The 16400-nt window shown below is 33.6% G+C and overlaps 2 protein-coding genes across 4 annotated transcripts; both read right to left on the bottom strand.

Moving 5' to 3' along the window:
- Window positions 1-261: 261 nt before the first annotated feature.
- LOC142627196 (pectin acetylesterase 10-like) lies at window positions 262-5580 on the bottom strand. Its single transcript, XM_075801002.1, has 12 exons — window positions 5006-5580; window positions 4105-4187; window positions 3314-3443; window positions 3147-3220; window positions 2652-2738; window positions 2445-2569; window positions 2268-2328; window positions 2002-2055; window positions 1807-1884; window positions 1561-1666; window positions 1299-1444; window positions 262-709 (listed from the first exon to the last, which is right to left on the bottom strand). The coding sequence occupies exons 1-12, from the start codon at window positions 5229-5231 to the stop codon at window positions 596-598; spliced, it is 1284 nt and encodes a 427-aa protein (XP_075657117.1). The 5' UTR covers window positions 5232-5580; the 3' UTR covers window positions 262-595.
- A 6277-nt stretch (window positions 5581-11857) lies between these two features.
- Window positions 11858-15015, bottom strand: LOC142627412 (protein NRT1/ PTR FAMILY 4.5-like). 3 transcript variants are annotated; one of them, XM_075801267.1, is made up of 6 exons: window positions 14731-15015; window positions 14572-14635; window positions 14206-14423; window positions 13676-14101; window positions 13435-13559; window positions 11858-12987 (listed from the first exon to the last, which is right to left on the bottom strand). In XM_075801267.1, the coding sequence occupies exons 1-6, from the start codon at window positions 14737-14739 to the stop codon at window positions 12078-12080; spliced, it is 1752 nt and encodes a 583-aa protein (XP_075657382.1). In that variant the 5' UTR covers window positions 14740-15015; the 3' UTR covers window positions 11858-12077. The 3 variants fall into 3 exon arrangements, with proteins under 3 accessions (XP_075657382.1, XP_075657380.1, XP_075657381.1); XM_075801265.1 differs by having other exon boundaries at window positions 14831-14921; XM_075801266.1 differs by having other exon boundaries at window positions 14707-14798.
- Between the last annotated feature and the right edge of the window lie 1385 nt (window positions 15016-16400).

Here is a 16400-nt window from a genome sequence, read left to right as displayed (position 1 = left end):
AAGGCTATTAGGTACTGAGATCGAGCTTTGCCAATTATTGGCAAGACCATGAACTTATAAGTGGAGATCATAAGCAAAGCCACAACTTATAAGTTATAAGTACACCATGAACCTTTGTGTCACAGCAAAGAAACTCCAGGTTCAAGCCCACCACTACACAAGACATTGAGAAACATCATAACCATCCATCATTCTTCTCTCTCTCTCTCTCTCAACCAAACAAAGCCTATAAAAGTTTAGTTTGTTCAGCTTCAGAGAAAATGACTTACAATAGAAATGTAATATTTCTGGTGAACAACTCAGTTAAGGACATGGACGGGTAGTAGCAGTAGCATAAGTATTAAGTATATGCAACTTGTCTCATTGGCTAATTGTAAAAAATGAATAATCACAATTACAACATAGTTGAGGATATAAACACATGAAATTGCTATAAAATCAATGCAAAAGGCGCTGGATACATTTGCACTTTTCAGCAACCTTCATCTTTTATTGTCATCTTCAAATTCAACTGACTTGCTCAGTTGTTTCAATATCTAATGGAACTAAATGTATTACTCAGTAAGGTATCATGTGAACAAACCAATCGGTAGAACTAGGCTTGTCTGAAAACCAGATGGTGGCAACTCTTATCACAAGGATAAGGACAGTCGATGGCTTTAACGCTTGTTCGGTCGAAATACCAGTCTCCAACAGCTAGCGCGATTGCCTAAATACCAGCAATTATATAATTTTAGGTACTTTGAACCTCTTATCTTTACTAAACAAATGAAATAGAACGGAGGAACATGATTCAAAATGCAAGTAATAAGAATGAATGGAGGGTAAGATTGTGGGTTCAGAATCTATGGGTATTTCTGAAACTTACAAATAATAATAGTAATAATAACTTCAACATATTCTTTGGTTAAAATCTGTTAATTAGCAATATAAGATTATGAGAAAACTGGTCTTAAGGCTACTAGCTTAAAGGCATGTCCTCCAGTTTTGTCAAGGTGAGTTTTTTTGGATAAACATCAAGACATCTGGGGAGTCTTAATGAGGTTAATGTCATATGGAGCACTGTGATTCATCCAAGATAGGACTTTGGCTATGCTGATGGAAAGGTCGGTGGAAATTTTGAAGTCAAATGTATTATTATAGCAAGCTATGTGGGCCACTTCATATAACCAAGAAACACACAAATGTACAAGTGCACAAATACATATGTATACAAATTTAACGGTGAGGACATATATTTCTGGTGGTTTATGGGTATGATGTGCCAAAGTCAAACATAATCAATTAGGTCGGTATACCTTGTTTCCGATAACAGGAGAATTATCAGCAAACCAAGTGTCCTGCCTCTCTGATTGGCAGTGAGCAAAACATGAATTTATAAACAGCCCATTTTGTTTAGACAATGAGAAGCGATTTATTGCATTCAGCATTTCATTCCTGAACCCTGTTCCATCAAACAAATAAATGCCTTTTAATAAGTAGATTAATTTTAGTTATCACTTATTGAAGCTAACATGAATTCAGAAGCTCAAGCTAGCAAGTTCTTAATTTTGAAATCACCTTGCAAAAATTGGATCTGGGCTGGGGAACATGCTGTATGATTTAATCTACAATCATGCCAATAGCCTGAGGGATCTGCTGAAGTTGGAGCTAGGCTGGATTGAATCTGATTTCATGTGGAAAATTTATCACTTAATTCATCTACTTTGTCACTCAAATCATATTGTCGCTCATAATGCAAGATAATTTATATATTATGTGTTGTAAGATGGATCAAAAGAGAAATCTATTAAAAAGAAGAATTACCTGCCATGAATCATAGGCTGTATTGAGAATAAAAAGTGGGGTTTGAATTTTGGCAACTAAGTTCTGAGGGAAGAAGCACTGATAAGGAAAAAAAAAAAGAACAAAAGAGTGAAGTCAGTTTAATAGTAAATGACAGACCACACAATTTTGTGTTTCTACAGATTCATTCAAAATAAGTCAAGGAAAAGAGGTTACCGAAGTTGGATCTAGGTGGTTAGTACAAAAACTTGGCAGGGTATTTTTCAGTCCCTGTAATAATTATACAAATTCAGTATGTGTTACTATCATGTCAAATGATCCAAGCTTGTACAACAAAGATTAAGAGATTCAAAACACTCCCTATGTTACTGTGTTTATTGATTTCTCCCCAATAATTATGATTGACATCAAACATTCACCATGCCATACTCTATATAATGAATCCAGAAAGAGGAAATAGAAAGAAAGCAAAGCAATAGTACCTGCAAGCCTACCACACCACCAAAAACTTTCCTGATGGTGTGCCCACCAGATACATCAACCCTGCAATTCCAGGTAGGATTATCAATGGAAATTGTAAGCATTACTAACTAAGCTAAGGAAAAAATCTGCATATTAATATTGTTGGAACTATAAGAGCATCAAGAGATAGTATTTACACATCAAGAAACATTCCAGCATCACTTAGGCACTTTACTTTAGTATTGCCTGAAAATAAACCTCGAAACTCATCACAGTGTAAAATAGATGCTAGTCCCCCAGCAGAGCACCCAGAAAGAAGAGCCTGCAGTACAATTAATAATGTGTGAAATAAGATAATAAATGAAAAGGAGATGAAAAGAGAGCCAAATAATGATGGTATAAACCTGTTTTGCAGAGCGCATTCCCTTTGACATAAATTCTTCCATTGCAGCCAACCATATACGTTGTCCCCTAAATTGCAGCTGTGCAGCCTAAGAAACAGAATCCTATATGTTAACATATAGTGAACTCAAACAAAAAATAAGAATTAGGAATCAACCCTGCATTTTTAGATACACATTTGCATTTTCCAATCAAGTCATTTAGACATACAATAAACTTAGCCACTTCAATGGGTGGATAAAGAAAAGAATGAAAACCATTCTCTCTCACTCTCTCTTGTGAAAACATAACTTCTTTCATTTGCAGCTATCACTGATATAGGATGAAGACACCACATAAATCATGGGAAAAGATTAATAAGATTTCTGAAGCTTGTTCATAAAAATTGAGCAACAAGATCTACAGCATTTTTTTCAGAGCATACAATATGCCTTCTAGGCAACTATTTGGGATGGGCTGGTAGTTTTAAGGTTACAACATTCATCTCTATTACAAACCTGATTTTCACTATCCCCGCTAAAAGAGGCACCATCACAGTAACGGAGTTTTATTCTATTCCAGTTGTAAAAATCTGCAAGCCCATATAAACAACACAATGGTCAAGAAAGCACAAGCAAGAGAAAGGCAGAAACAACGCATGATATTTTCAAGTTTGGGAGGAAACCAGGATTATATTCAGCTTTATTGCTCAGTATTCCTGTGAACGCTATTTCCTTTTCCATGTATGCTGAGGATCCACGCCCGCTTTTTTTCCGGTAAACACAGGTTCTAACATTGTTACACCATGCACCTCCCTGCCACAAGAACAAGATATTTGAATAATTTAAGTCTTCAATAAATAACACCATTAGAGTATTTGAAGGTGAGACCTTGTGCAGCCAGCATTAACCAGAAAGTGGCATAATCTAATAATAATGGTGATAATGATAATAACTACACGATTAACAAGAAAAAATTTTAGAGTATCATAGAGCTGTCCCTGAAAAGCCTTGAACCTTACTGGAGATATACCAAGGACCAAAAAGAGCTGAAATATATAGAATTTTACATTTGATATTCATTATCATAGAAATATTACTCAACAGAGAAGTAACCATAATGTGCTTTGAAGATGAGAATACCGTATTTTTCCAAAATCACCCGATAACCAAGAGTATACTATACTGTTGACACAGATATCAACAAGAAACAGTGAAACACAGATAAGAATTGTTAAAACACCAGCTTGATATCGTAGTTACATTGGCCAAATTCTTACATTAGCCAGACATTTTAGTTTTCTTTTTTCTTTTTTTCCTTTTTGATGAATGAGATATTTTAATTTATTTCGTCAGTGAAAGATTCAACAGGAGAAACATATACAAACACATGTATTTATGAATTATGTACAGAATATGACACAAAAACTATAAATTAAGTATTCAATTATGACATTTTAAGTCTAATCTCACAAACCTCCAAATGAATGAGCCAACTATTTGCTCCTGACCCATACCCCTGATGCCAATGATAGCCGGGTAATGTTCCATCTGTGCAGACTGTAATAGTGAAAACACAATGTGGCAAATTAGGCCAAACCCAGACAAATATATGACTAAAAAAAAAATTTATCAGAAGACATTCTTTTACAAGATGAATTTAGAAGATAAGAATGACAATTACAACAAGGATAGCCTTGCTTTTAATAGAAAACTATCTAACAATAAATAATTGTGTGTGTGTGTGAAAGAAAGAGAGACAGAGACAAGGAGATTTGGGAGAAACGCAAACAATTATTAGAAACAGAAAGAGTAAAGCAAAGATAGAGAGATTGAACAATCTCACCAAATAGTATAATAGAACAGCATAGATTGACTTAATATACCCATACAAGCAACAATAGTAACAGCATTAGAGATATTCAAAACAAAGCCAGGCGACAGAACAGATGTCTCTCTCAGTGAAGTGAAGAAATAACATTGGTAAAACTGATTTGATAAAAACTAAGAGAATAACAACAAAAACAGAAGGCAAAGTAATCAAAATGGCTGACTGCAGAATCAAAAGGTACACATTGAATACCAAAAAAAAAGGGAGTGGGGGAGGCTCTTCTGAATCATTACAATAATGAATTAATTATAACAAGTAAGAAAAATACAAGCTTTAATAAGGATTGCCAATAAGTACAGAATACAGATACAAAATTCAGTCTCAGGTACACAAGGACATTACAACATAAACCTTTCGTCTGTTTATTTGCATTAATTCCTCACATCTACCTCAAGCAAACTACCAAACTATTAATGTGAACCAGGGACCAAAAAACTGCAGGAAAGGAAATCAAGGAAAGAAAAAAAAAGAAAAAGAAAGAATGTACCTGCTCCTTTGGCACCAGCACCTTGAATAAGGGTAAGCCCCACCATCAAAACATTAGAAGCACTTGCAGCTTTGGAGGCTCCAAAAGCCTCCATATGTGCCGAGTCCAAGAAAGACATTGCTGTTTCATTAAAACTAAGAATCTCCTCAAACCCATCAACCCAGTTCCCAAAAACAAGTCCTATTAAAATCCCAATCCACAAAACTGATACCTTCATCGTGGCCATATATCTATATTCTTCTCTCTATGTATACAACACCCAAAATATTGTATGTATAAAGAGAGAAGAGAAATAACACGATGAATACAACAGAGGGTATTCAGAGAAAAATAAGCCTAGCCACTCTAAGCTTTATAGAGTATAGTAGTAACTAATGGCCCGGAAGCAGCATTTGTAAACTTGCTATATATGGCTATATGAGCTAACATTTATGACCGTATACGGTATATCTACCTGTTTCTAAACATAATCTGAAACACCACTTTCAGATAGAGAGAGAGAGTGTGAGACAGTGTGTTGCTGTTTTTTTTTTGCAGTGAAGAGTGTTTGCCGGGCTTTTTAAGGTTTTTACGACACTAGAGACACGTTTGGAATCTAATTTATGTCCCAAAGATTTAAAGAAGCGAAAAGCTACAACCACAGCGTTGGACCATTACTCTTGTTATATGTCACAAACCATTTTAGACCGTTTGATTAGAATGAAAAAAAAGATATTACAAGAAAGTAGGCTCATTGATTGGTATAAAGCGGTCAAGCTCCTCTCGTTTTTCTCTTTGAAATTAAAGACTTTAACGAGGGTCATTAAGTACTCACTGCTCTAAAAGAGAATTGTTAGGTTCTTTCGTTCTCACATTTGTGGTTCATCCCAAGTTTAATGAGTGGACCAACGGAGAGAGTAGTCTTCATGCTTCACGTGGTATTTAAGAATGGATTGTGTTAACGAGTATTGTAAGATGCCTGTTAATAACACATATTTGAACAGATTTTGATAATTTTTGTATTTTTTTTGGTAATTTTTTTGACAATTTTTTTCTTTTTTTCTAAGTAAAATTCAAAAGGAAAAATCTTAACAAGTGCCTTACGGTGTTTGTTAATATTTCTCTTTAAGAATTAGATCTTTGAGATATATTGATTTTTTTTTTTTTTTGGATAACAGATAGATAGATTGAATTGAATCTAAAGAGAAACGGCAGTGAATGTGAATCGATTAGCATTTTTACCTATTTATTGTGTTAAATGTTAATATTAAACAATGTATAGTGTGTAGTTGGCTTTTATGGGTCTCGGTGGAACCCGTGTCTGTTTTAAGTTTCTACTCTTTTCTTTTCTTTTCTTTTTTTTTAGAAAAATAATATGTTAAGGCTTATAGGGTAAATTATGTATTTAGTCTCTTTCTTTATATTATATTTTAATTTAGTTTCTAATATTTCAGTTGTGTCAATTTAACATCTAATCTTTTAGTGTCGTGTCAATTTAGTCTCTACCATTATCTCTTTGATGAATATTGCTAATGTGGCAAATAGCTAAAATAAAAATAATTAGTTTATTGCCATATTAACATAAATTAATTTTTTACTTTGATCGTTTGTTACGTCAGCAATTTTCATCTAAAAAATAACGACTAAATTGACATGACATTAAAAGGTTAGATACCAAATTAATATAATTTAAAAGTTATGGATCTAATTGAAATATGATATAAAGGATAAGAACCAAATACATAGTTTACCTATTAATATATTAAGTTTTCTAATTAAAATTAGATATTATTTTAGAATTAATTAAAAAAAATTAAACACTTGATTGTTATGTCCCATTTTGTCTAATTTACTATCTTAAGCAAAATAAACTGTCAAAATGAGTTATACCAAACTAACACCGAACTCTTATACTCAGATATGAAAGGACTTGGTCATAGGGGTTGAATAAGATGATAATGATGTGACAAAAAAGGAAGCTCTCAAAGGAAAGTGACATCTAATGATTCGGTTGGATATTTTCTCAAATTGTAGGCTTACCATGTATTTTATGTCTGAATGTTTTTATTTGTTAAATCCTAAATGTGAAACAAAAAGATAAAATTTAGCTTAATTAAAAAAATATATTCTAGGAAAATTTAAATTAAAGCTAAGACAAAATATAACTAATAGTAGTTTTAATATTACTAAATGTAAACTGCATTGTCTGTGTAAGAAAATGACATCAATGTTATCGGACTGGAGGACACTGAACCATAGATGCCTTTTTTCCATGATTGATTCCACAAATTAATCAGGTAATTGGATCCAGCAAGAGATCCTGTGGGTCATATTTTCTTAATTTGTCTCACAAAAATTAAAATAATGATGCGCCAACTCTTACAAACATAGTCAATCTTTTACACATTTTTGTTTACATATATGTTACTATGAATGTTTGTTTTCATATTCACGCTTTGTTTGTTTCGATGGAAACTTTGTGTAGAGATAGTTTTCCTTATTTTTCAGTGTTTGGTAGCATAAAAAAAGATGAGTCAAAAGAAAACTATCTTTGGTCAACATAAAAAGTATGACTTATTTTTGGAGATTGTTTTCCATTAAATTTTTTTGGAAAACAACTCTATCTCACAACAAGCTAAATAAGGGAAGTTATGAGGTTGTTTTTCAACTCATTTAAAGTTGCTACCAAACATTAAAAAATGAGATAGTTTTATAGAAAATGTTTTTTAGAAAATAACTCATTTTCTAGAAAACATCATTGCTGAAACAAACAGAGCGTCAGTCATAGCTAGATATCTGATTCGCCATTTTTAAATTATATATCCTGACGACGCAGACGATTAAAAATTTTCAGCGTTGGAGGGAAAATAATTATTGTTTACCATAAATATTTTCATACTGGATTTAGCTTTTTTCTAGAGAGTTTTTAAGGTAATGACGTCTTAGAGTGATACAAATTTGAACAATTCATGGATAAATTGAGTGATTTAGATTTTGTCACATTATAATTATTAATAACAACGATAGATTTAAAAATTTACAGTTAATTAAATATTTAATATTACTTGTTTAAATATTGCTGATTAACTGGAAGAATCAAAATCACTCAAAATGGAATGGTTAGATGTTAACAATCTATTCTAATTATGGGGGGGACTTCAAAAAAAAATTTAATTTATGGGGTAGGTTTTTATAGTTTTATAGTAATCTTTGAAATTATAGAGGATTTTTTTTTGAGATAATTATAATATGTTGTTAATTTCGCATTTTAACTTTAAAATCAAACCCCTTCATTAGTTTCCAAGCAGTTTGCAAATTATACCAAATCCGTTTTATTTTTGAGAAACGTATGGGGAATCTACATAGATCCATTCCGAACTCTATGTTTGAAGGGTTCTATATATAAATAGAAATAAAAAACAAAGCAAAAATTATATATATTTTTGTTGAAACCAAATTAATTAATTAATTAAATGGGGATGTTAGGTATAAGCTGCCGACAATGGAAGCTTGCGAATGAAGCGTGTAGGAGTAACTCTCCTATAATCTATCGGCATCCAATTAAGTTCTGGACCAATGGGTTGGAATTTCGAAATCAACAAATAAACTAATTTTCTCCAATATTGGTAACCTATATATATAAAGTCATAGTCATAGTCATAGTCATAGTCATAGATAGAGAGTTTTGAGTATCACTACCAACCGCAACAACAACGACAGCAGTTACGTCAAGAATTCAGCTTGTTTGAGTTTGAGTGAACTTACTGACTTTGGTGTCTTGTCTCTTGACTATACGGTAGTCTATAGTGCATGACCCCTTTGCGTTCAACTTGTGCTCAAACTCTTAGTGCATCACTCATCCTTTGCGTTCAACTTGGGCTCAAACTCTTAGTGTATCACTCATCCTTTGCGTTCAACTTGGGCTCTACCTCCTCAACACAAACTACACGCAAGAGCAAGACATACGCATTCATAACAAATATTAATCACCTAATAATAATCGTTTAGTTTCTTTAATGTATATAATTGTGCATGGTTATATGTGTGTGATGTTTACTTGTTTTCTTACTTAACATTAATTGCATGGGCATGGAAGTGAGGGAACCACGTGATTCAACCTAGGAAATTACGAAGAGAATGTGCTATGCTAGTTGGGTATTATATTATATTATTTAACTTAACCTACGATTTTACAAAAAGACATAAGTAATTAATGGGAAGAATATACGTCGATAATATTTATTTATTTATTATTTTCAAAGTCAACTAGTTTATTAATTATAAAATTATCACCGTGCACTTTTGATGTGGTGGTCACTCCACAAGTATAAATACTTATAGGGTGTGGGGAGTAAGGGTTGAAGTTCAAACTTTTAGGATGAAGTTTTATACACATATACACTTAAATTAAGTTAGAGTAAAAATTTTATCTTGTATAAAAATAAAAATAAAAAAACTATAAAATTAGTAGTTCATATCATTATCTTTAAAATTTGAACTCTCACTTGATATGCCATAAATTATTGTCATGCTTAAAGGTTTTAAAGCTCGTGTTGTGACCAAGAAATAAAAAACTATAAAATTAGTAGTTCATATCATTATCTTTCAAATTTGAACTCTCACTTGATATGCCATAAATTATTGTGATGCTTAAAGGTTTTGAAGCTCATGATGTGACCCATAAATTAGGCATGACTGCTTTTTAAGAGTGTAATTGTTTAAGATATATTTGATCGAGAGGTTTCCTATATAAAACCAAAATTAGCCATGTGAAAATTTTTCATAAAAGTTTTGTATTGATGTTTATTTGTAAACACTCATTACACTAGTTCTTAATCAATGCATGCTTCGTATGGTTTTAAAGTTTATACTTTATATACATTTACTTACTTTACATCTCATCTTTTCAAAGAACTCAATCTCTAAACATGCAACTTAAAATCAAAAAAAAAAAATTTAAGCCTCAATATCTCAATATTGAGGTAAATAGATAGATATAAATAAATAGTTAGTGTTGATAAATAAAATGGCCACTCTACAAAATAAGTAGAGATTTATGATCGAATGAGTGTGTGGTAATCACATGGAAAACACACAAAGAATAAATGGGGAAGCACATGTATAGCATAGGAGTCATAATCACAATAATAAAAAAGGAGGGGTTGCATGTGAGAGAGAGAGAGAGAGAGAGAGGTGTTGGTCCGGCCATTATAATCACATGCACATGATCATCAAATATATTTTACATCTTGTTGTTGGGTTTGGCACTAACTGCAGCATGCATATGCATGCTGTCAATAATGCACAAACATCGCGAGAGGCAAATCTGGGTCTGGCCTGCTAGCTCTCGTCACTCTCTCTCCCTCTCTGGACACTTATTATAACTCAAATTTCCTAATATTTTATATATATATCAGTGTCAGGATTTAGGACCATTTTAATTATTAGATTAGAACCATAAATGCACAACCACAACTAAGTAGCTAAAAAAGCATAATTGATTGACAATGTCAAAGGACATTATCCAACACATTCATAGATGTACAAAACATAAATACATACATACATAGATGTACGGTAAAATGTTGACAAAACCTGATAACCTGCACTTTTCTTAGCTATTTCGGCCTTAAAAGACGCTACTTCTATAATAATGTGACAATACTCGTTAGAAATTTTAATAAAAGACGAAACATGCTAATTATATGAACTTAAATGAGTTCAACTGCGACTTATGTGAAAAATAGCTAGCAGCCGATTTGTTTTATGAACAATTGGGAACCATTTGGTTATGTTGTTCTAGTAACGTTGTTTGTATTTTTTAAAAATAAATATAAGTGAAAAAGTGTGTAAAAATACTTTCAATATTATTTAAAAATTGAAAACATATTATTAAACTACTATAGATTTAGCAACTAACCCTAAATCATTTAGTCCAATTCTCCCTTTGGAAAAATGAAAGGCCTAAGTAGGCCCATTCAGAGCTTTTTCTACCCTCCAAATTACGTTCTCTTAAATCTCCATTGAGATTGGACCCAAAAATAATTGGGCTTGGCTTTGCACTGGGTTTGTAGAATTTCCTCCATCAACAACCACCTGTTCCCATTTTATGGTTTTAAACATATATAGGAGCTTTTTCTGTTTATTTCTCTTCTTTTGGTGTGCAAGCGGCCCATTTGGATCTCTATTAGTACGGGCTTTGGGTTATACCCAAAAAAAAAAAAAAAACTGAGTGTAAGCTGTCAATGTCATATATGAAGCTTTTTTTCTTTTCTTTTCTTTTTTTTTTTTTTTTTTTTGAGAAGCGTCATATATGAAGCTATCACATAACAACACTTGCGTTGATTCAGAACTATAAAAAACAGATATATATATATATATAGGCCTTGCAGGCATAATCAAATATATGAAAAATCTATCTTTTTCCCAATACCTGTAGTACTAGTATACTACCTCCACATGCATTCATTTTTAAAAGGTGAAAATAAAGAGGGTGTTTAATATATGATTTCAAACAACAATTTTCATTCACACGTATTTTTTTAAAAAATCTTTTAAACTTGAAACTGTTATTTAAACGGATCTAAAATGTTCATATTTAAAACATGAAAGTGAATGTGAAGGTATCATTCTCATGTTATTATGATGAAAAGGATTGTAAAGCTTTAAAGGAACTCAACTAATATATGATAGACTAACATATTATTTTGATAAAATGCATTTCAGCCTTAGGCTTTTGATTTAGTAGAAGGATCAAGGATGGGGTTGAGAGATAGGTGTAAGATGAACAATAGAGACAGAGAAATTATTTTCATATCGTTACAATTGCACATATATATGGTTAGCTCTGCAATAGGACATCCTGGCACTGACTATGCTGAAAAGTAGCTCCATAAATCACAATAACTATAAAGCATCATACATGATACATGATAAAAGTATCACTTGTTTAAGGTGATAGGCAGGACATATATATTACAAACATTATTTGAAAGCTTATTCCAAACCCAATTAATGTTGATCATACATACACGGCTAGCTGTATACTTGTCTATGAAATGATGAGTAAGCTGGACTTCAGCAACTTGCTCCCTTACTCTTTACCCTTCTCTGCTTTGTCAGAGGAGGCTGCTTCATTATTATAAGCTTCATTACCTTGAGTGCCTTCATTTTTAATAAGCGGTATTCCATGTAAAGCATTTGGTTTTGGCTTAGTGTCAGGATCGTCTGATTTGTACTTGTACCATGAAGCCGACAACAGGTAGATTATGAAATTGATGCAGCTGAGGATTGCTAAGAACCAGTAAAATAATTCCAAATTGTTGTCGTTTAAGTTAAGCCCATATATCCATCCTTGTTTGCTTTTAGTTTTTCTTTTGGTGGCAGCATTTACGACATCTACGAGGACACTACTCAAAAAGTAACCAAACGATAGTGATAACCCTGTTAATGAGGTGAAGAGTGATCTCATTCCTGCAGGTGCTTCCTTGTAGAAAAATTCCAATAATCCTATAGAAGTGAACATGTCTGCAATTCCAAAAATGCCATATTGGAAGGAGAGCCAAAAGAGACTTGTAGGCTTTAAAGGGTCTTTATGGAATTGGTTCTTTCTCTTAACTTCCACAAAGCCAGCTACGGTCATTGAAATGACAGAGAGAACTAGGCCAACTCCAACACGCTGAAGTTGCGTGATGCCTGATGGATGGTGGGTGATCTTTCGTGCGAAAGGAACAAAGACCAAGTCATAGATGGGAATGAGAATGGACATGAAAACTAGGGGGATTATGGGAATTGACGGTGCAGGAACCAGAATGGAGCCAAGTTGGCGATCCATGAAGTTCCCTTGTATTACCGAGAATGTTTGGAGCTGTGCTAAACAAGTATTCATTAGGATGGTGCTGCCTACAATAGGCATCATTCTAATTAGGATCTTTACTTCCTCTACTTGTGTCACCGTGCAAACAGTCCCTGGTGGACAAGCAATGGCGGCCTTGTCTAGGAACCTGGTGCATAAGTAGAGGATTGTTAAAATACAAAACATTATAAATTATAATTATGTGCCTTGAAATGTTTGTCAACCTAACAAATGACCTCATGACTATAAAGAGAAAAGCATGAGTATCGCACCAAATGCTATCCAAATCAGAGCTTTCACTATAAGATCATTATGCAGCCTTGCACATTGTTTTCATCTCAAACTAAAGTGATCATGGTCCTTATTCACTTTATATAAACTTTTAGTAAAATTTTATTGTTTTCTAATGCACTTTTCCTTGGTTTATACTTTATTGAGGTTATACTATTGCTTTGTCGAACATGAAAAAAAAAAACAAAAGAAAGGAAAAGAATGTTGACTGCCATTTAGCAAACTCAATTAATAATAGATGACATGTCTTAAATTATTGATCAGCTAGCTTTGCTTTATTTTGAGCATGATTATGTAACATCACCTAAATTGATTGGTATGAGCTATTTGGTCCTCATTGGAAATTGTTTCTTTATCATTGATCTCATACAAGTCACCCGGGTTCTCTGGCAATGATAATTTCTGGTTCTTTATTGCCATAACAATAACCTGCAAAAAGTCAAAGCCAACAAAATGGTTTCCTATTAGTTGGGGTGATGTGAATTTTTGTGTATGAGCGTGTGCGTGTGCGTGTGTGTGTGTGAGAGAGAGAGAGAGAGAGAGACCTGAGTGATCCTTACGATAGGGCTCTCTCCAGGGGCTCTGATACGGTAGAAAGGCTTACCAATGGCAAGAAGACCAAAGCCTACAAAGGCAGCCACAGTTGATATGAAAAAACCCCAGTACCAGTTCTTCTTTGTGCTAACCCACACAATGCCTGTGACACCTATGGCTGCACCAATCGTTATACAGAGCAAAAGCCTGTTGAAATAGCTTGCGAGAGCCTTTGCTTCCTTTGGATCCTTCTGATCAAATTGGTCACCACCAAGTGCAGGAAGAGCTCCCCTAACACCACCTGAACCCAACGCTAACATACACAAAGATATGTAGAACATGAATGCTGTACCACCTTTGAGACAGTTTGACTCAAGACAAGGTTGTTGTGGGTGCAAATGTTTTGAAGCAGCTTGAATTGTCACCAATACCAAAGCCTACAAGTGCAGATTCCACCGCAAATAACTACTAATTGTCTCAAATATAGGTTGAAGATGAGACTCATAATTTTATGTTTGGGTGAAATTGATCTCTAGCTTACCAGTACTTCAAGTACTCCAAAAAACAAAGCTGTACTAAGTCTGCTTAAGTATGTGTCTGATATATAGGCACCGATAAGGGTGAGCAAGAATGTTGAACCCATGAAGTTTGTGAGAGTGTTGGCGGCAGTGGGATTATCAAGAAGCATTACGGCGGAAAAGTACATGACCAAGCTCGCCATGTTGGCCACAAAACCCATGTTCTCTAGTGCTGCCATGGCTATATATAGGAAGGGGAGAAAGTGAAACAATTTAGTGGGATATATAATGTGGACAGTGGACATCTTTCATATCTTGATATTAAAGCATATATATATAGCAACACGTACAGGAATTAATTAACTATTGTAAGTGGTATATATTCTTACCAAAAACAAATGTGCAGGCAGTGAATCCTCCTTTTCTTTTGCTCCATGGAATCAGAGTCTCTCCCTGCATGCACAAGATATATATGAAAGACGTCAACAATTTTTTTTTTTTAAACAAAGAAAGAAAGAGAAAACTGGGGAGGGGGCTGAAATGGTCACATTTTCCATGCTGTCAAGTTTTAGAGGTTTGGACAAAAAGGCAGTTTAGAGAGAAATAGTGATGTAGCTGACAAGAGGACTTAGAGAGCTTTGCTCTTACAGTTATATATAGAAATGTGATATACATATAGCATATTAAGGGCGTGGCCTTGAACATGGCTCATAAGATCAAGGCCCTAGTAGATAACGTCCATGGCATTAGATTGATCGCCATCTTGTTATCCACTATGCTAACTTTGCTGTCTTTCTCTCCCTCTCTATCATTGTCACACTCACTGACACACTTAGTTATTATTAGCTTATGCCATCACAAACCTTTTGATAAGCCTTGTACAGATAGAAAATTATTAATAGGAGATCATATCATTGGGAATATTGTAATGATGCAAATGGAATTAATTATTGAGCAAATTAATACGAATTTATCTCGTATCATTCTTGTCAAGAACTTAATTTGTAGCTTAATTAGCACATTTTCAATAAAAACATCTAAGATTCAAATTCTCCCACTCCCAACTATTGATATATCAAATAAAAAAAAAAAATCTCATACCAATCTTTTATGTATACACACACACATTTGGTTAAAAAGAAAAGGCTCTCATTGTGTTTCTGCCATTTCAAGCAATATAAAATCATGTCATGATTGCCTAATGTGTTAGTCAAATAGCGTAGTGGGGGTAACATAACATCTTATGTTCACCCTTACAGCTCTGCAAGTTGGACGTGTCATGCAAACAATCTTTAGGCAACAAGGTAAAGGAGATGCTAGGGCCAAGTTCAAAAAGGTCCCAGTTTGCAGCACAAATACGCTAGCTATTTTCTTTGGTTTCCATGACAACAAAAGGAAGCACATCAACCCCTAGCTAGCTATGTTGATTATTCAATTAATTATTTCCCTATATATATACATACAGCTGTAGATGATCGATCTTTATCTTTTTTTTCTTTGAATATATCTTATTTAATTAAATGGTGAATATCCATGGATGTCTCTTTCCCTCTTAAAGTTCCGTTTTCTTCCAGCTATCTTTTAGGCCTTGTTTCTCATTTCAGTGTGATAATGAACCACTATTATGCTCGCCGTTATAAGTACATGTTAATTATAATATTTTGATCATTTTAAAATCTTTCTAGTTTGGAAATCACTTTCGCATGATCAGGAATATTTTTTTTTGTTTGAATGACAACGGATGAAGCTAGGCTCTTTCTTGTTTTGTTTCTGGTCACAATGGTATCATCAGTACTGATACCTCTTCTTGAGTGCTTCACATCAATGCTGTTGCTGTTAGAACAGGCTGTCTTAATTATTGGATCAAATTGGGTTATATACAATGAAGCCCTCTGTCAAACCTCTAATTGGTCCTGTAACAACGAAAGCCTGCCATAATTCATAAAGATTGTCTGTGCTTTCACTATCACAAGAATACGGCATGCATTGCATGGTCTATCAATACTATTCTTGTTTATCTTAAAGCAACACTACCACATGTTCCATTGTGTTATCATCTTTTTGCTTTATAGAGACTTGCTGTCATCTCTGTCGGCTCTTAAAAGTCTTTACTCCATGCTCTCTTTCCTAACTCTCCCTTCTTGCAAAATTCTTTTAACCACTACTCATTATTCATTGATTGTTCTTTGTCCAATACTGAGAAACTTTGTAAAGCCAT

This window comes from Castanea sativa, chromosome 3 (genome assembly GCF_040712315.1).
Source record: "Castanea sativa cultivar Marrone di Chiusa Pesio chromosome 3, ASM4071231v1".
NCBI lineage: Eukaryota > Viridiplantae > Streptophyta > Magnoliopsida > Fagales > Fagaceae > Castanea > Castanea sativa.
The sequence above is the reverse complement of the archived record's forward strand: the minus strand, read 5'-3'. Positions and strand labels throughout refer to the sequence as shown.